Raw genomic sequence first — 20510 nt, forward strand, 5'->3', positions numbered from 1 at the left:
AGCCCAGAGTCTGAAGCCCCCTCCCGATTGAAAACAACAACTGCGCCCTCGGCTGCCAGCCCGCTCCGCATGCACTCCGCACCTTAGTATTTCACTTCAGCACTGTGCCTCCTCTGAGTCTGGGTATGATATTCTCTTTCCTCCTAGTTGTAGAATTTCCACTCAGCCAGCCTTCCTGTGGTTCTGGATGATGTCCGTTCTGTCTTTTAGTTGTATTTTTGAAGTGGTTGTTCAAGGCAGCAAACTCTGGCGTTAACCTATGCCGCCATCTTGGTTTTTCCGTAAGTTATAAATTTCTAATCATGGGGTTGAACACCTGGAACTAGTATAATATTGTACGTCAACTGTAATTAAAAATAAAAATTTATTTAAAGAAGAAGACATGAAGAGCAACTAAAAGGTCAAACCAGAACTTACTGAAACTCATCCATAATCCAGACAATGCCTAGTTGAAGATGGCATTTTATTAGTACAGTGGGCTGGTGAAGGAGAATGCCATGCTCGCCTTGCTTCTGATCTTTATTTTAATTTTTATGTATTGATTTTAGAGAGAGGAACGGCGAGAAAGACAGAGAGAGGGGAACATTGATTTGTTGTTCCACTTATTTATGCATTCATTGGTTGCTTCTTATATGTGCCCTTATCGGGGATCAAACCCATAACCTTGAACTACCCTGCCAGGGCCTTGCTTCTCTTACACTGAAAGCCTTGTCCCCTGGCCTGTTCTCTTTCTGCCTTTGCCCAGTGCTTGGCCCTGGGCTTACTTTGGGGTCAGACATAGGCAGGCAGTTTGAAGGGCTTTGTCCCAGTAGCTTTGATGCATCCTCTGGAAGCTGCTGCCCCACCACCAGCTGGTTGCACTGAGGTCTCTGTCAAGCACTGGCCACACAGATTGCCCAACATTTGAGAGATTATGGCATTAACAACATGCATGTTCAGCCCTGGCTGGTTTGGCTCAGTGGATAGAGCGTCAGCCTGCAGACTGACAGGTTCCGAGTTCGATTCCAGTCAAGGGCACGTGCCCAGTTGCGGGCTCAATCCCCTGTAGGGGTGTGCAGGAGGCAGCCAGTCAGTGATTCTCTCTCATCATTGATGTTTCTCTCTCTCTCTCCCTCCCCCTTCCTCTCTGAAATCAATTAAAATATATTAGAATAGCATGCATGTCCAGCTTTGTCGCAGTGGCACTTTGGACAGCTTGCATGTGTAACCACCATCCGTGTGAGAAAGTACTGTGTTAAGAGGAAGTGCCCGTTAGATCTGGTGTTGTCCCTTCTTTCCTCCCCTTCTGCTTTTGCAGTAGCTAAATTATATGTAATGAAATCCAAACCTGTATCTGCGTCATTGCCCCAGTTTACCCAAGTTAAACCCCATAGTTAGAGAAGAGGGGCAGAGGCACAGTCTGGTCTTTCCATCAGTTGAGATGATTTGGGATTGACACCTGGCCCTAGACTGGAGTAAGTCCTCAGCACAGACGAGGGGAGCTTTGGTCTGGTGCTTTAGACTTTTCTGGACTATTGAGGGCCTTGTTTCTCTTGATCATGGACCTTGAAGCTCAAAGGCATTTGGGAAGTTTGAGACAATTGTTAACCCTGTCTTCCCCAAATACTGTAACTTTTTTCACTGGATTCATAGTAGCTTGGAAACCTTTCTTGCCTGCCATGAGATTTTTTTTTTTTTTTAAACACCCATGAGAAATGCGCTTCATCCCTGTGCCTTGCTGAATTTTGGTGGGAAGGGGACCTTTGTTGTCATAGTGCAGACCTCTGAGTCTGTGCATTCCACTCTAGTGTCAGTGGCATGTGCTGTGCTATATTGGCGCGGCCCTGTCACCTTGACTAAGAGATGACAAATAGCCTGCCTGACTTTACTTCCCCTGTCAGCCTTAGTCCTCTGGGAGATGGGAGTGTTTTGAAGGCATGCGGAGTTTTAAACCTAGGAGGCCACACAGAGTGTGATGGTGGACACTGTTCCCTAAGGTCATAAGGAGCTAAGGGTGACAGCCTCCCCCAGTGATGGTGTCAGGTAAGAGCTCTGGGCAGGGAGCTGATACAGCAGCATACTTCTTAATCCTCATTGATGGTATCATCTTTTCTTTCTCAAGCCATCACTCATTACCTTCCAGCCTTTCTTACTTTGTTTTTCTTCTTCTTCTTCTTAATCCTGACCCAAGGGGATGTTGATTGATTTTAGAGAGAGAGGGAGGGAGAGATCGACATCTATCGGTTGCCTCTGTATACACCCTGACCCAGGATGGAACCTGAAACCTAGGTATTTGCCCTGCCTGGGACCCAGGGGCTGAGGGAGCCAGGAGGGGGGCCCGGCACCGATCGATTGCCCCGCAGGCGGGATGGTGGAGCAGGTGAGGGGGTGGCACCAGGCCACGGTGGCGTGCCAGGCAGGACTGTTGAGCTGTGAGGCTGGGGGCTGGAGCTGGGGCCTGATCTGTGCAGGCCACCCCGAGGGACCCCACCCCTGCACGAATTCATGCACTGGGCCTCTAGTATATAGGTAATGGTGTTGTCTTCACGTTTCTTTGCTTACTTAATCAACAGCAGGTTTGTATACTGCTTTGCTCCCTGCACACTGTAAGACACCAACACATTGCCCTAGCCATTGTGGTTTGTTTGGGCATCATCCTGTGCACCAAAAGGTTGCTGGTTCAATTCCCAGTCAGGGCACATGCCCAGGTTGCGTTTGATCCCCAGTAGAGGGCATGCAAAAGGAAGAAGCCCGTCGATGTTTCTCTCACATCAGTGTTGCTCTCCCTCTCCCTCTCTCTAAAAATCAATTTAAAAATCTTAAAAACAAACAAGCAAACCACCACCATGTGTCAGCCTTTATAGCCCACATCTTAGTGGCTGCTTAATTCCTTCCCATCTGCCCCTCCCCTGGTTACCCTCCCTTCCCCACGGGAAGAAAGGTCCTGGGCATGGGGGGAAGTGCAGGGGCTCAGCTGCTAACCAGGCTGGATCCTTGACTTGCCACATGACACTGGACAAGGCAGTTAACAGCAGTGTCTTGGGGATTTATACTCTGGAATATGGAGTATCTTGTTCTGAGCCAAGGACTTTGAACTTCCTGCCTATCATAGTGGGAGCGTCACTGGCCAGTTCTTTTCCAGTGGGCGGGTCAGTGTGCATTTCTGCATAGTCCCTTGGTGGCAGGTGGGGACGAAATCTGGGGCTGGGAAACCGGTTTGATGCTTGCATGTCTGGTGATTCATGATGACATGCAGAGACTCCTGATTCTGGAGCCAGAGAATGATGTCACAGTAAAAGGGCGTCTTTCTTTGAGCTCCCAGACACATTGAATTCCATCATTCAGCACATGGAAATCGACTCTGGGCTGTCACTCCTGCCTGAACAACCATGTTGTTGGTGTAGAAATTGGGATTTGTTAAAGAGCATTAGCATTTCCTTTTTCTAATTCAAGTAGGTGTAGTGTCTATAGCTGAAAATAAACTGCAGTGTGACTATAGAGGTTGTTTAAAGTGCAATTTCTTTCACTATTTTATATTTTGGTAATAAAATTGAGGGAGGGGTATGTCTGCTTTTAACCAATATCTGGTTTCGTTTACAGATTCCCACTGGAAATCCATTATATGAGTCTTATTACAAGCAGGTAAGTTTCACTGGTATCTTTTTGGATGGAACTCTAGAGTGAGTGACCCAGAAAGCACAGCCCTGTACTGAAGCCTGGTGTGACCTCTGGTCCCTTCTGTACTCTGGATTATCAGCCCCAGTTAGTGTGGTGGCTGCTCCTTATCTGCTGCTCTGCATCCTGAAGCGGCATCTCAGTGTCGCTCTCCCATTGCAGGTAGACCCAGCATACACAGGGAGAGTTGGAGCCAGTGAAGCTGCACTTTTTCTAAAGAAGTCTGGGCTCTCAGACATTATCCTGGGGAAGGTACGTCAAGACTGAGGGTGTTTCTGTTGCTGCCCTTGGGGCTTCCCCAGCAGGTGGAAGGATGTGCTCTGCAGACCCCTTTTCTTGGGGACGGGCCTCCTGGGAGTGGATAGGCCATTGCCACCCACAGTCATAGGGCTGTGAAAGGTGGTCCACATGCTCTGGTAGCAGACAAGAGCTTGAGCGTTTCAGGGGTCTTGACAGCTTATGGATTTGTGTCAGCTGGGAGCTGAATGGACCTGGATGTTCTTGGGGCTCTGCCATGGACTGGTGGAGGGAGAGGCACAGGTCGTTCACCTGCTACAAATTGGAGATTGCTCCGGCCTTCCCTTAAGACCTACATATAATGGTGGTGGCTCCTGTTTTGTGAATAAATGAGCAGTGATCAGCAGTCACACTCATGAGAATTTTTCTCTTTCTACAGATATGGGACTTGGCCGACCCAGAAGGTAAAGGGTTCTTGGACAAACAGGTATATACACGTATGCCCAGACCAAGTGGAAGGGCCGGGTCAGAGCCCTCAGGCTGCCTCCTCTGCACTTCCTTCCTGTTCGTACCACTGACACGTGTCACTAGACAAAAGTGCAGTTGTCAAATTGTTAAAATGGGAAGATTTTCTTTATAAATAAAGGCCTTTTGTTGAACATTTGGAGCCATCTTTCATGGTTAGCATATCTTTTCATATTTTGTGTGTTTACAAGTGATTAAAATGTTTTCAAAAACATTTTATTTTGAAATAACTTCCGACTCTCATGGAAGTTGCAGAAATGGTTCAGAGTTCCCGTGTCTCCTTCCTCACCTCCCCCAGTGAGAGCTGCTTATGTCACTATAGCACAATGATCAGAGCCAAGGCAGTACTAAAAGAGTAAGAGACCTTACTCAGAGCTGACCAGTTTTACAAGCACTTCTTTCGGGTTTTTTTTTGGTGTGTGTCGTTCGGTATCATGTTATCACTTGCATAGATTCCCATAACCATCACCACAGTCAGGACATAGACCTGCCCTAGCACCACAGTGAATCAGTCCCTCATCTGCTGCCCTTGGTAGTCACACCATACTCCCTGGCAACTGCTGGTTCCTTCTCCATTTCAATTTCATCATTTCAAGAATGTTCTATAAATGGGAATTTATAGTACTTACAAATGATATTAAATGGTCATATTTTAATTTAGCTCAGCTTTTCCCTAAACTGCATTCCAATTGACGTTGTTCCTGGTATCTCACAGTTTAGGATCTGATCCATCGGGAAAGCATCATCCACTATTGCCCCCTCCTTGAGGTTCACACTGTGTATATGCATGTATAAGGTCTGAATATCCTCAATGGAAAGAAGCCTGTTACCTTTTCCTAATTTAGTCCCCTTAAACTTATGCCCCCCCCCTTTTTAAAATATATTTTTTATTCATTTCTGAGAGGAAGGGAGAGAGAGAGAGATAGAAACATCAATGATGAGAGAGAATCATTGATTGGCTGCCTTCTACTGGGGATCGAGCCTGAAACCCAGGCATGTGCCCTTGACCTGAATCGAACCCAGGACCCTTCAGTCCGCAGGCCGATGTTCTATCCACTGAGCCAAATGGGCTAGGGCTTATGTCCCCTTTATTTGACACTCTACATGGGCATTCTGTGGCCAGCAGCTTGAGGAAGACTGATCTATTGCTTATCTCTTTGAAGACATTAAAAAATACTATAATTGTAGTTTTAAAACAGTCCATGTTAAAACAAACAAAAAATATTCAAAAAAAAAAATAAAACAGTCTATGTTCTGGATCCAGCTGATCAATTAAAAAAAATTAGGTGATGCTTCATGAGTTCACTAAGCCTGTGGTGAGGCTTGTTCAGGGTTAGGAGGAGGGCAGGGAGGACAAGGCTGCGGATTGCCTAGTTCAGGTCCTTTGTCCCTGCATGGTAGGTGAAGTCCACCTCGGGCCATGACAGGTGGAGGTGGGTGGGCAGGGGATGCCCTGTTCAGTGAGGCTAGCCAAGGGGATCACAGGAATCCTGAATGTAAATTCCCCAACAGCTGTGTCTCTTTCAAACTATTTTTAAAAAGTCACAGATATGAGCCATAATTCATAGTCTGAAACATGTTAAGCTTGCTAGTTATACCATCTAGCATTTCCTAAGTGTTGGGAGCTGATTATTTTTGAAAATACATTTATTTGAAATTTTACAGCATGCAGGATGCAAATGGGCTAAGTCTGTTTTAGCATACTCATTTAAACAATGCTCCCAAGGTGAGATCAGTTCACCTTGACACTGTAAGTGACTTTTGCACATGCAATCTCTGTTGACGTGAACTGAAATCCCTCTTTTCCTAAAGCAGTGGTTCTCAACCTGTGGGTCGCTACCCCTTTGGGGGTCGAACGACCCTTTCACAGGGGTCGCCTAAATACATCCTGCATGTCAGATATTTACATTACGATTCATAACAGTAGCAACATTACAGTTATGAAGTAGCAACGAAAATAATTTTATGGTTGGGGGTCACCACAACATGAGGAACTGTATTAAAGGATGTCGGCATTAGGAAGGTTGAGAACCATAAAGCCTGCTGCCACAGACAGCTCTTCCTCTGCTGCCACTGCTAGCTGGGTAGGATTTATACATTCTCCTCCTTTTGGATTTGCAGGGTTTCTATGTTGCACTGAGACTAGTGGCCTGTGCACAGAGTGGCCATGAAGTTACCTTGAGCAATCTGAATTTGAACATGCCACCGCCTAAATTCGTAAGTGTCAAAATCCTTCCAATTCACCTTGTAATACCACCCATTTGTATCTGTTTGTCTGCCTGCCTCTCTCTCCATGTTTTCTTTCTCCCTTTTTTATTGAGATGAAATTCACATAACCTAAAATTATGAACAATTTGGTAGCATTTCATGCATTCACAATATTGTGCAACCATTACCTCTATCTAGTTCTAGAACATTTCATCACCCCAGTAGGAAGGCCTCTACCCATTAAGTAATCACTTCCTGTTTCCCCTCCCCCAGCCACTGGCAGCCACTAATCTGCTTCTGTCTCTGGTTTGCCCGTTCTAGACATTTCATGGAATCATACATCCGACTTTCACTCAGTATAATGTCAAGATTCATCCACTTTGTAGTGTGTGTCGATACTTCATTCCTTTTCATGGCTGAGAAAGATTGCATTGTACGACCCACCCATTTGTTTAATCTGCTCATCTGCTAGTGGACATAAAAATTCATATATAAGGATTTGCACACCTGTTTTCACTTCTTTTCAGTGCAAACCTCAGAGTAGAATTGCTGGGTCTTATGGTCATTGTGTTTAACTTTTTGAGGTCTTCCTCCTTTATTTTGAGAGTATGTTTATTAAAGCTGGGGACAGTGAAACAAGGAAGGGCCTTGGATATAGGAAACAACAGGAGAAAGACTATGTGGGGCTGCTTTGGCTCTAGAAACCTTAGGGGAAAGAACTGAGCCAAGGTGTGGCTGCTGTCAGCTCACTGGAAAGGCAGAGAAAAGAGGGCCTTGGAAACAGGTTCAGGGGGTAAGCCTGGGATGAGCTGCCGTTGCCCATTGCTTCCCTGGTTGCAAGTCTCCTGGGGTCCCTTAAAGTTTAGGAGATGCACGCCTGAGAGGGAAGAAGAGGGGGGAGGGAACAGCATGGGTATGTTCCCAGAGGGCGAGCGCGCCAGGTCTTCCCCAGTTGTGAAAGCACTTTGAAACGTGTATCCTTAACATAAACACATCCTCCTGTAATTTCATTCTGTGTCAGTCACAGCAGATTCTTTCTCTTTTCTCCGCAGCATGACACCAGCAGCCCTTTGATGGTCACACCACCTTCTGCAGAGGCTCTTTGGGCTGTGAGGGTAAGTGACAGGGGTGACACCCCTTGGCTGTCCTTCATGTGCAGCTGTTTAGCCATTTATAATGTTGATTCAGATATTTTATAGGATTGTGTCATCTACTGTATTTCCGAGCGAGTATGCCATAGAATTGGGATGAAAGACTTTTTCAAATGCAAGTCTTTAGAGCAGCTATGGCCTGGCATTTCTAGGTCATGTTCTGTGGTTTCTGCTGCTTGGATTGGTTAATCAGGATAGAGGGGAAATTGTGAGAACTTGCAAGCTTTAGGACCTCCAGCATGTCTTTGCAGCTCTATCATTTCCAGCTAGCTTATATGTTATCACTCTTCCTTCTCTGATGTTTTCATTGCTTTTTGAAGCTTCTCTCAGCACATAAACTTTTAAGAAAGAGATGTTATGGCTGGAAAGCTGTGTTACTGCTTCTAGAAAGAGAAAAATGCGTGGTGTCTTCCAGTAAGTGCAGAATAACTCCTAAAGGAAATGCACATGGGGATGCAGAGATGGTCCCTCAGATAATGATGAGACTCCTCACTCCACTCACTGTGAGAGGTTGTCACATTTCCTCACTTTATTTGGCTTAAATACTGACATTGACAACAGTCTCGCTATAAAATACTGACCCTTCCAGCCCCCAAGCGCTCCTTTTCTGTTTTTACGTAGTTGGTCTGTGCTGTCCTTGGAATGGTTTAGGTGGAGAGAGGTCTGTGCAGACAGGGCAGGCGGAGGCCTCATGTGACCAAGGAGTGGTGACGTTTCCTCTGTGAGCAATCGAGCAGTTTGCTGGTGGTGATCCCAGTAGCAGAGGACTTTTTCTTTAACCATCGTTCAGTTGCATGATGCTTGCTTTGAAAAAGGGCTGCTTGGTCATGAAAAATGGCACCAAAGAGATCTTATTCCTTGAACATCTCTGGTCTCTTTCTGGTGGGGGCCATGTGGAGGCCTCAGGAAGAGGGCTTGGAGCTGAGGAGCCTTTGAGGCCTTGAGGAGGGTAGACAGTCAGGGTAGAAGTGGGGCTGGGATGGGGTAGACTGTTTTCAAGAGAGATTCCATTCAGAGAGAACAGTGACAAACAAACCTGAAGGGCCAAGTGTTCTTTTCTGTTGTGAAAGTTTCTGGATTTCTTGAAGCACCAAGTCACTGAGCCTGACAGGTCAGCGGGAAAAGCACAACGCTCAAGGCAGACATAGAGTGTTTGGCTTCTTATTGCTCACAGTGGCTCATATATGCAGTGTCTGGTCATCTTCTTGTTCTTTTTTTTGTGTGTGTGATTAAATACACATAACAAAGTTCACCATCTTAATGATTTTTAAGTGTACAGTTCAGTTGTGTTAAGTACATTCACATTGTGCAGCCATTACCACTATCCATTCTTAGAACTTGTTCATATTCTAAACACAAACTCTGTCTCCATTAAACACTAACTCCCCATTCACTTCTCTCAGCCCCCAACACCCACCATTCTACTTTCTGTCTCTGTGAGTTTGACCACTTTAGGGACCTCATATAAGTGGAATTACACAGAATTTGTCCTTGGTGTCTGGCTTATTTCACTTAGCATAATGTCCTCCGGACTCATCCATACTGAAGCTTGTGTGAGAATTTCCTCCTTTTTAAGACTGAATGTTACTCCAGTGTCTTTGTGAACCACATTTTGCTGCTGCTTTCTTTTTTTTGAGGAACATTTGTTGAGAATGTTTTCCCAGGGCTCCCAGTGGTTTCAGCATGTAGTCAGAGCGGGTGGTGAGAGGTCTTCGGTCTCCTGGTTGCAATTACTGCAGGCTCTATTTCTGCAGGAGGTATATTGGAATCTCCCACCCAAAACTTCCTCACCAACAGCCCCCTTTATATGCTGTCCTCATGTCATATTTCAATATAGCAGGAGCTACTGCTCTGCCCAGACCTTCACTCTGTTAATGGGGAATTTTTATTATTATTTTACTGTTAGACACAGGGAACTTCCTAGTTTAATGCTGATTTGGATAACTAGTACTTAAATCTTTGTTTTATTTTTTAAAAATATGTTTTTATTAATTTCAGAGAGGAAGGAAGAGGGAGAGAGAGATAGAAACATCAGTGATAAGAGAGAATCATTGATTGGCTGCTTCCTGCACACTCCTCACTGGGGATCGAGCCCGCAACCCAGGCATGTGCTCTTGACCGGAATCGAACCTGGGACCCTTCAACCTGCAGGCTGAGGTTCTATCCACTAAGCCAAACTGACTAAGGCTAATATATTTTTATTGATTTTAGAGAGAAGAAGGGGGAGGGATAGAGAGATAGAAACATTGATGAGAGAGAAACATTGATCAGCTGCTTCCTGCACGATTCCCCCTCCTGGGGATCGAGCCTGCAGCCTAGGCACATGCCCTGACTGGGAATTGAACCATGATCTCCTGATTCCTGGGCCGAAGCTCAACCACTGAGCTACACTGTCTGGGCAAATCTTTGGTTTACTTTTATATTTGGTTCTTTAATTCTGTTAGTTCTGTAGATTGATATCCAGATTTAGTTCCTTGTTTAAAGAACTAAAATCCATGCATGCTCTTGTCCTAGGACACAGATGGAGTGATCTTTATCTCCCTGGCAGCCCCTGGGGTCAGATCCTCTCTCTCCTATTGATCTTGACTGCCAGATCCATGGGTATCAGAGGAGGTTTCTTGCAGGGAATAAATTCATTCTGGAACTGCTGTAAGACTGTCTTGTGCATTTAGGTGAGGCCTGGGGTGGATCCTCGCCCACGTTCATTGAGCTTCCAGCTCGCTTTAGACTCTCCCACGGGCCCACTTTTTTACTCACTTGGGCTATTTCTTTCCAACTAGGTGGAAGAAAAGGCAAAATTCGATGGAATTTTTGAAAGCTTGTTACCTATAAATGGCTTGCTCTCTGGAGACAAAGTTAAGCCAGTTCTCATGAACTCAAAGTTGCCTCTTGATGTCCTGGGCAGGGTAAGTGGTTTTCTCACCTCCCTAAAGGCTGCGGATTCTGCTGGCCCCATGTTTGCTGTCCACAGACACTCCCTAGGCTTTACACATGGCTCATTCAGGTGGCAGACTACAGGTTGAGGAGGCCAGGCTGTGACAGCATGATCAGAGGCAGCCTGGCATGCTGGGTAGTGCCATTCTACCCCTAGGGGACATGAGCAATGTCTGGAGCACTTTGGGCTGTCCCACCTGGCTTGGGTGCTGTTGGCATCATGTGGATGGAGGCGAGAGGTGCTGCACAACACCCTGCAGTCCCTAGGATGCCCCACAAAGAATGATTTGGCCCATGTCAGTGGGGAAGCCCTGGGCACAGGGAGGACTGTGGAGGCAGGAAGGCCCATTCCTATACTGGTTCCCCCACACATACACTGTATCTTTGGGAAAGTTACTTTTCTGCTTCCTAAATGAAAAGGCATAAAGCCCTCAACCCAATACTGAACACCTTTATTTTTTCATTTTTTTACTAACATTTAGAAATTCCACCAAATCATTTGTACTAGTTATATGAAGCTTTAAAAATAGCTCATGTCTTATGAAAATAGTTTCATTATTAAAATTTCTTATAGCCATTTTCAGGGACCTTAGTGACTTCAATGTCTTTAAGGCTTGTAACATGGCTTTACTATTGCCAGCTTTTCTGAAAACCTTTTAGAGGGCATTCCCATGCTTGAGGGGACTATGAATACTCTGGTGTCCCTAGAGTTCAAGGTGGAGTTCCAGGAGGCTGGCCTCGAGTGCAGGACCTGTTAAGGGTACTGGGGACTCCATGTGCCAGACTGAGGAGATGTCAGCAAGGCATGGGAGTGTCAGAGTTTGTTCTAGAGCAGTCCCTGAAGTTACCCTGGGGATAGTACTAAAGGCAGGGAGGCCAGCTGGAGGCTCTGGCCTCTGGAATATTTGAGAGGTCATAGCCAAGGACACAGCAGGGTGGAGAGCTAACTTGGGTCATTGCCTCAATTGTGCTTTAAAAAATCTGGCACGTGGCCTTTTTCTAGGAACTCATACCTGTCTGCCTGGTCTTCAGGTTCTAGGTAAGCCTAGCACAGGCCTAGCACCTGACTCACCATCTGCTGATGGGAGAGGAGATGAGACACCACAGACCTGCTCGACCACATGCCCACGGCTGTGTGGGCGGGGTGGGTGGTGGGGGGCTCGTCTTATGTTTAGAGCAACACCTGTGCGAAAAACAAACTGTCTTTCTAGCTAAGATTTCTTTGTGAGGTGATAAAAGAAAAAAATCAGGGAGGATGTGATTACAATCATGATCATTTGTTAGAGAAAATCATGAACATAATACGACAGAATGGTTCTTGGAACTCCTAATACTTCATTGGATGATGGTTTTTCAGAGAATCTGCAGATTGGTTCTTAATGCATTTTGATTGCCTTGTTTTAACTCCAGCATGCACTCAGAATCTGAGTTCTGGTGGGCTTTCTTGCCGCACACCAGCCCTTCCTCCCCCAGTAAGCCTTGGTACGTCCCACCCCCCAGTAAGCCTTGCTGCTCCTTCCTTGCAGGTCTGGGACCTCAGTGACATTGACAAGGATGGACATCTGGACAGAGATGAGTTTGCTGTGGTAGGCTCCCACTGTGACTCTCTTTCCTCACTCTGTTGTGCCTCTCATGGTGTGGGGAAGGTTTCTGGACTTATTTTTTTCTTTAATTTTTAAAAATGTTTATTTAGATACTAAATAATTTAGTAATATCTAGTTACTAATGAGGGGTGGGGGTTCCCCTCAGCCTAGCCTGCACCCTCTCATAGTCTGGGAGCCCTTGAGGGATATCTGACTGCCAGCTTAGGCCCGCTCCCTGCAACATTCTTAGCACTGCCCCACCATGGCCGATGCGCTCGCCAGGCGTGAGCGTGGCTTTTGGCTGAGTGGCGCTCTCCCTGTGGGAGCGCACTGACCACCAGGGGGCAGCTCCGCATCAGAGCACTGGTTGTTCCACCGTTCGGTCGATTTGCATGTTAGCCTTTTATTATATAGGATAATTTAGATTTAAAGAAAAGTTATAGTAAACACCCTTCACTCAGATTCTATTTTACCACATTTATCTTTTTTTCCTCCCCTTTCCCCCCCCTCTCTCTCTATGAGTAAATGTATATATATATATGTACACATCCATGAATTTTCTTTGGACCATTTTAGAGTAAGTTACAGATGCTATACCTTTTAAATCCAAAATACTTAAGAGTGTGTTTCTTAAAACCAAGGAATTTTCTTACATAACCATTTTCCATTTTAAAACCAGGAAATGAGCTTTGAAATTTTTAAATTTATTATAGTAATTATTATTATAGTTATATATTACTATATATATATTTTTTAAAATATATATTTTTATTGATTTTAGAGAAAGGAAGGAAGAGGGAGAGAGAAACATCAATGATAAGAGAGAATCATTCATTGGCTGCCTCCTGTAAGCCTCCTACTGGGGATTGAGCTCACAACCTGGGCATGTGCCCTGACCTGGAATTGAACCCTGACCTCCTGGTTCATGGGTTGACACTCAACCACTGAGCTATACCAGCCAGGCTATATTACTATATTATATCATCTATATAATCTAAGGATATTATTCATATTTTTGCCAATTTTTTGCAAAATGTCCTTTGTAGTTAAAGAGACTCCAGCCTGGTATGTTCTGTTCTGTTCTGTAACCCTGTTTCTTTTGTGTCCTCTAATCTGGGCCAGCTCTGTCTTCATGTCCCATGGCACACGTGGGCATTTGAAGAGTGCATTTGTAGAGTGTCCCTCAGTATGGGGTTGTCTCTTGTTCTCTCTGATGATCCAGGCCATGCACCTTTATGGGATATGTGTTCTCCTGGGGTATCCACAGGACATGTGATGTCTTATGGCAAGTCATCTCTAGAATGTGTGATGTCTTCTTACATGTCATTGCGACAGTGTCAATTCTTGATTGAAGTCAGGCTGGTGGCTGCTGTAGTTATTCTTTTTCTTCATGTTCAGTGTCTTGTGAGAGACACATGGAGACTGAACACCCTGATACCCCTCTGATTCTCACCTGCTCGTCCTCCCATCCTCCCATCCTCCCAGGAGTCTTGACTCCATCAGTTAGGATTCTGGTGGTTGCAGGTGGGGATCTTGTAATTCCATCATTCCTTGCGCATTTTCCAGCTAGCCTTCTCCCGTCAGGAATTTATCAGAGTGGACTATGGATGCGTCCTCTGCTTCATGGTTTGTAATCCTTTACTGGCCTGACTTATTTTGCCCAGTGGGAGCTCTTCCCAGTTGACTCGTTTGTCCTTTGGTCACATCCCATCATTCTCTGACCAGTTGTTTCCTCATGGCACAGTAAGACCCGCCTGGCTCCCGCAGTCAGCCCTTTTTCCAGGGCGCCCCAGTCCTTGTAGTGGAGAATGTTGTTGGAAACCAGAATCTGGGGACTGGGGTGCTCAGTACCCCTGGGGTGCTCCTGTTCCACGTCGGCTTCTGTCTGGGCCTAAACCCAGGCACTCTCACCCTCTTCTTTTAGTGACAGCAGTGGAACTGTGTGCAGATAAGGCTCTTCTGTCCTATGCGCTACCTTCCCATATAGCTGCTCTCCCTGCACAGCCCTGCAGCGACCTATCCGCTTCTTCAGCTGCCCGGTGGGCTGGGCTGACCTCTCCTTGAGCCTGCCCTCTTCATCCTGTGCCCCTGTCAGTCTGTCCCTCCTCTTCTCTCTCCCTTCCACCTCATGCCCGTGTTGGACCTTCTTCCCATTCGTAGGATTTATTCACTTACCTCATTCCATTACATCTCAAACAAAGAATAAAGTGGTCCCTTATAGTTAAGGATAAGGCTTTAATAAACAGTAATTAAGTTCAAAGGTTCCCCCACAAAGAACAAAATTTTAAAAAAACACACCCACAATTGTGAATTACCTGGGAATACCCAACCATATCCCTCTGTTCTAGAAATTTTAAATATCTTTAAAATGTGATTTTCACAACATATAATGAATTGAAGCGTCTTCCTGTCTTTACTATATTATGTGTATAAAGCCTTTGAGCTTTTAAGCTTCTAGGTTAAATCTAAACCATTTTACAAGGGAATTACAGATTTCTCTTACCATCCCCCTTCATCTCTTACGCCAGGAGTGGGGAACGTCCAGCCTGAGGGCCATTTAAGGCCCATGAAATGATTTGGTCTGGCCCTGCCAAAGCATTAGGGGTGAGTTAATTAAAGGTTTGGCCAAATATAGCAGGCTAATTTTTTTGTATTATGAATTTAGCTTTTATTCAAAATTAAATAAGCAAAAGCAAGTTTTTCAGAAACTCACAAATTATTTACATAAAAGAAAGTTAATAAGGATAGTCCTAAAGCAGGCCAATTTTTACGTTGATAATTTTGTATGGCTCACAAATGATGTTATAGTTACCCAAGTGGCCCTTGGCAGAAAAAAGTTTCCCCACCCCTGCCTTACACCTAACAAGTATTCAGTTGTGTTTTCTCCACTCATGTCAACTCTGTTCTGCCTTTTTACTTTGAGCATTTTCCATGTTTCTCCATCCTATTGTTTTCACTGGTTGTCCATTATTATTATTTTTTGTATAGTAAAATATAACATAAAATTTACCATCTTAATAATTTTTAAGTGTCCAATTCAGTGGCATTAAGTACATTCACATTGTTGTGCCATCCCCACTTCCATCCATCTCCAGAACTCTCTACATCTTGCAAAACTGAAAACCTGCCTTTATTAAACATGAAACTCCCCAGTCTCCTCCCCTTGCTCCCTCATTATTTATTTTTTCATATTTCTTTTGACTGCATTTGACTTAAAGTGTTCATATCATTGAAGCGTCCTTGGAGTGGTCCTCAGGAAATGGGGTGATCGGCCCGGAGGGAACCTGGAATGGGCCTCTTTCTTCTCGCAGCTTCACGAGCCCCAAGTTTCTTTCTCTCTCTCTCTCTCTCTCTCTCGTGACTGGGAATCGAGCCGTGACCTCCTGGGCCCTTTTTGTTTTGTTTTTGTCATTTCTTATCATGTTAGCCAAGATTTATGTTCTTTTATAAATGGGTCTTAGAATTGTGTCATTTTGTGTGTTTTTTTTTATTCAGCTGGGTGTAACATTTTGTTGTGTTTTATAGTGACCTACCTGTGTTAAGGATCTGTTCTCTATGCAAATAGCAACTTAAAGAATATTTTGAAGTGAGGAGCATTGTAAATGTGGTTTGGTCTTGTTACATTTTGAAATAATCTTTTAATCTTTGTTTTAGACAAAGTTTCCATTTCCTACCTGCCTGAAACAGGAGAGCTGCCTGTCCTGGGCACAGCACCCTTTTCTGTAGTTTTCTGAGTCTCCAGAATATCTTGAAGTAAACACAGCTCTTGTGGTGTGTCTTTAGACTTCAAACTCCAGTACTCTGTGAGTTGTCAGCCCTGGCCCTCCTGTGTAGTGAAGGGACATGTGGAGTTTGGCATGATCAACTTCCTTTTGTATTTATTCAGTATCACAATTACACAAATGCCCTGGAAAATTTTACATTGGAAGTACAGCTTATTAGAAGAGGTTTTTTTTTATTCTGTTCAGCTTAGAAGTGACCTCAATAAGAACAATCTTTGGCCCTAGCCAGTTTGGCTCAGTGGATAGAGCATCAGCCTGTGGATTGAAGGGTCCCGGGTTCAGTTCCTGTCAAGGGCACATGCCCGGGTTGTGGGCTCGGTCCCCAATAGGGGCCATGCAGGAGGCAGCCAATTGATGATTCTCTCTCATCATTAATGTTTCTCTCTCTCCTCCCTCTCTGAAATCAATAAAATACACACACACACACACATACACACACACACATATATATAAAGAATGATCTTTGTCTTGTCACTGCAGCTCCTGATAGAGCTGCCTTCTATCTGCCCTTGTCCTGACACCTGAACGTGATTCTCTTCTGCATTTACAGGCCATGCACTTGGTGTACCGAGCCCTTGAGAAGGAGCCCGTGCCCTCCATCCTGCCCCCGTCCCTCATCCCACCCACCAAGAGAAAGAAGACAGTGTTCCCAGGGGCCGTGCCTGTCCTGCCCGCTAGCCCCCCGCCTAAAGACAGCCTCCGCTCCACGCCTTCCCATGGCAGCGTCAGCAGCCTAAACAGCACAGGAAGCTTGTCTCCCAAGCACAGTATCAAGCAAACACAGGTATGGTGTCCTCTGTGTACATGGCCACTTCTCAGCACAGCCATTTTCCTGTGGAAAGGCCCAGCAAGACGTTTCTTGGGAGCAAGTACTTTGTGCTCCCAAATGGCAATGATTATGCTTAAATTAAAAATATTTGTGACAGGTATTTTAGTCCATTTGGGCTGTAACAGAATACCATAGACGAGGTAGTTATAAACAACAGACATTTATATCTCATTGTTTTTGAGGTTGGAAGCTTCCAAGGCATGGACAGATTGGGCACATATTGAGGGCTTTCTAGTTTGCAGGCAGCCATTTTCTCGCTGTGTCCTCACATGGTGGAAGGGACTGGAGAACTCTCTTGGGTCCCTTATATAAGTGCACTAATCCCATTCATGAGGGTTTCACCCTCATGACCCAATTACCTTTCAAAGGCGCCATGTTCTAACCCCACCATATTGGGGGATAGGATTTTAACATACAAATTTAGGGGGGCACAAACGTTCAGACTATAGCAACAGGGACTGAGAATTTTCTCATTCACTTGCATATAAATATTACCTTTCCTCAGACACACCCAGTAACCTCCCAGCCTCTCCTCAGTTCTCTGCCACTCCTGCTTCAGGCAGTCCCTCTGCTGGGAGGGGTATCCCCAGATCCCACTGGGGCACCTTGCTTAGTGAGCCTCCTACTCATGGAACACCTCAGCAGGGAGCCTAGCATGACCACACCATTACCCAGCAATCCCCAGGTCCTGCGCACTCAGCCATTTTCCTCCCTCTGCTTTACATTTGTTTAAATTTTTTAAATTGATTTTTAGAGAGAGGAAAGGGGGAGGAGGGAGGGACATTGATTTATTATTCCATTTATTTATTTATTTATGCATTCTTTGGTTGATTCTTGTATGTGCCCTGACGGGATCGAACCTGAAACTTTGACATATCAGGACGATGTTCTAACCAATTGAGATACTTGGCCAGGGCTACCCCACATTCTTTTAGAGTCTCATACCTGGGAATGTAGTGAGTTATGTATGGTTTGTTTACACACACACCTTGTAGCTTCATGAGAGCAGACTCAGTTCTTGGTTATAATCTCACTGTTTAGAACAATCTCTGGTACTTTGATGCTCAGTGAGTGTATGTTGAATGATGAGGTGAGTGAGAGCATCCATCTCATGTTAGAAAGACACATGGGGGCTCAGACTCTGCACACACAGTAGCATCATATATATAAATGTATTTTGTTCTGGCAAATCAAGCATCTTTATAAAAGAATACCTTTGAGATTGTCTAAAATATGTGAGAACTCGAACTGAGTTACATCTGGAATCATGCTTTGCTTTCTGCCTCGTTTGTGGTTTCAAAGGCAAAGCAATGAATGTAACAAACAGGCCAGCCAGCACCACAGTGCAACTTCATAATATGATGAAAATGGGAAGTGCATAATCAGACAGCGATTTCTCTTGCTCATAACATATTTATAAAGTTAAACCTCTGACTCAGGAGGCTCGTTTTCAAGGAGCTCATAGAACACAGCTTTGCACCCTAGAGTAAAAAGATGAGAGAGGGCCAGTGGCTCGGGGACAAGGCTAATGCAGCTCCTGTAAGTGCCCTGGCCAGGTGGAGGGTATGGCCCACAGCTGTGAACCTCTGGTTGGTCAGATCTCCATGGCTGTCTGCTAAGAAGCCCAGTGTCTAGACCAGTGATGGCGAACCTATGACACATGTGTCAGAGGTGACACGCGAACTCATTTTTTGGTTGATTTTTCTTTGTTAAATGGCATTTAAAAATACAAAATAAATATCAAAAATATAAGTGTTTGTTTTACTATGGTTGCAGATATCAAAAAATTTCTATATGTGACACGGCACTAGAGTTAAGTTAGTGTTTTTCAAAATGCTGACAGGCCGAGCTCAAAAGGTTCGCCAACACTGGTCTGGACAACCCAGCCAGATATCTTTAGTAGCTCTCCAGCCATGTCCAGCGTGTTTTGGAGGTCCTGGATGGTGCCACAGTGACTGTGGGATAGGCCCCTTCCCTAATGGGAAGGCAAATGATAGGTAAATCAGTAAACTAAGGAAGGTCTGACAGCCATGAGAAACCAGGACTGGGCCCGGCCTAGAAGCGTCTGGGTGAATAGGAGTGCATGCTTCTGCAGGTGGGGCCAGCTGGACAGTCACTGAGAGGATGATGTCTGAACTCAAATCTGCATGACAAGAAGCCATCCGAGGACTAGTTTGCCAGGGCTCCAGGGCTCTGAAGTGGGAGTACTTGGTATGTTCTAGAAACAGGGAGCAGGCCAGGGCAAGGTGAGCAAGGGGATAATAGGGTGGGGACAAAGAGAGGGGATAAGCCTGGTTACTTAGACCTGCACAAGCTGTTGTTTTCTAAGAAACCCAGCATCTCCTTTAGTCTGCTAAATTCATGCTAAGAGTTCTTTTTTGTTGTTGTTAATCTTCACCGAGGATATTTTTTCCATTTAGTTTTAGAAAAAGTGGAAGGTGGTGGAAAGGAGGGAGAGAGGGAGGGAGGGAGGGGAGAGAGAGAGAGAGAGAGAGAGAGAGAGATATCCATGTGAGAGGGATACATTGATTGGTTACCTCCCGCATATGCCCCACTGGTTCGGGGATCAAACTTGCAACCCAGGTACATGCCCTTGACTGAGAATTGAACCCGAGACCCTTTGGTGCGTGGGCCAACACTAACTACTGAGCAACACCAGCCAGGGCTTGCCAAGAGTTCTTAAACTAGACTGATTTTACCAGTGGACATTAGGTTCAAAAGTGGGAGGGTGTGTCCCCTTCAGGAATAGGGCCAACTGGAGGAATCAGATACAAGAATGAGCATTTCGGGGGACCCACAGTCATCATGCTCCCTATCCCCCACTTCTCTCATCTGTAGGTTAGTGATGTCCTGTCTGGGACTTCCCCAAGGGCCACCTGTTCCTGTTCATGGCCAGATGTGGGGTGAGGCTCCTTCTAGCCACCAGGTTCTATTCCCATTGACTGGGGGCCTGCGGCTACAGAGCCAGCTTAAACCCAGCTCTAGGGGAAGTCTGTCCTGTATGGATTTGTCGCCAAGCAGGCATCGGGATTTTGCTGTTGACATGCCCCGATACCCCAGAAATCAGGCAGCAAGGTTATTCTGTTTGTGCAGCAAATGTCAGGACTTTGTTGTCCCAGACAGAAACCGTTCTCCCCTCAGCTCAGCCTGTCTGGCCCGCGTGATTTTTTCCTTGGGTTTCTTGGCATCTGAGGTGTAGTTTGCTCCATTCAGTTAAGACAGCAAGCCTCTTCTTCACTAGAGCTCCTGTAGGCACATCTCTCCTGACCCCGTCCCACAGCAGATGGGAAGCAGCCTGCAAGTCACATCAGGTAGCAAATAAAACGCAGGTCTGTCTTGCTGCTGGAAGCCTCTCTGTCGGAGCCCTTGCTTCTTGGATTGGGCCCATAGGTCCTGAAGAGTCTCCGACCCGTCCCTGGCTGCACCAAGTCATTACCCGAAGCCCCGACTGAAACAGCCTGGGCCACGTGGCGCCCGGCTTCCCAGCCTCGCTCTGTGGGCTCCTGGTGCTCACACCGGGTGCTGCTGGATCGGGGCACTGAAGGGGGCTGTTAGGAAAGGCAGATGCAGAGACACTTCTCTAGAGAAAGGGGCTGCCATGCTGTGG

The 20510-nt window shown here is 45.6% G+C and overlaps 1 protein-coding gene across 4 annotated transcripts in view; it reads left to right on the top strand.

The window, feature by feature from the left end:
* EPS15L1 (epidermal growth factor receptor pathway substrate 15-like 1) overlaps positions 1–20510 on the top strand; it is a 106965-nt gene that overhangs the window by 28106 nt on the left and 58349 nt on the right. For all 4 annotated transcript variants that reach the window (XR_001514692.1, XM_015567011.1, XM_015567012.1 and 1 more), the window contains exons 2-9: positions 3580–3621; positions 3817–3906; positions 4331–4378; positions 6538–6633; positions 7677–7739; positions 10556–10681; positions 12236–12295; positions 16625–16858. Coding sequence is in view for 3 of the 4 variants with exons in the window: in XM_015567011.1 (XP_015422497.1) it covers positions 3580–3621; positions 3817–3906; positions 4331–4378; positions 6538–6633; positions 7677–7739; positions 10556–10681; positions 12236–12295; positions 16625–16858 (759 nt within the window). In the remaining variant the exon portion in view is untranslated. The remainder of the gene's footprint in view (positions 1–3579; positions 3622–3816; positions 3907–4330; positions 4379–6537; positions 6634–7676; positions 7740–10555; positions 10682–12235; positions 12296–16624; positions 16859–20510) is intronic.

Source organism: Myotis davidii, unplaced genomic scaffold (genome assembly GCF_000327345.1).
Source record: "Myotis davidii unplaced genomic scaffold, ASM32734v1 scaffold1203, whole genome shotgun sequence".
Taxonomy (NCBI): Eukaryota; Metazoa; Chordata; class Mammalia; order Chiroptera; family Vespertilionidae; genus Myotis; species Myotis davidii.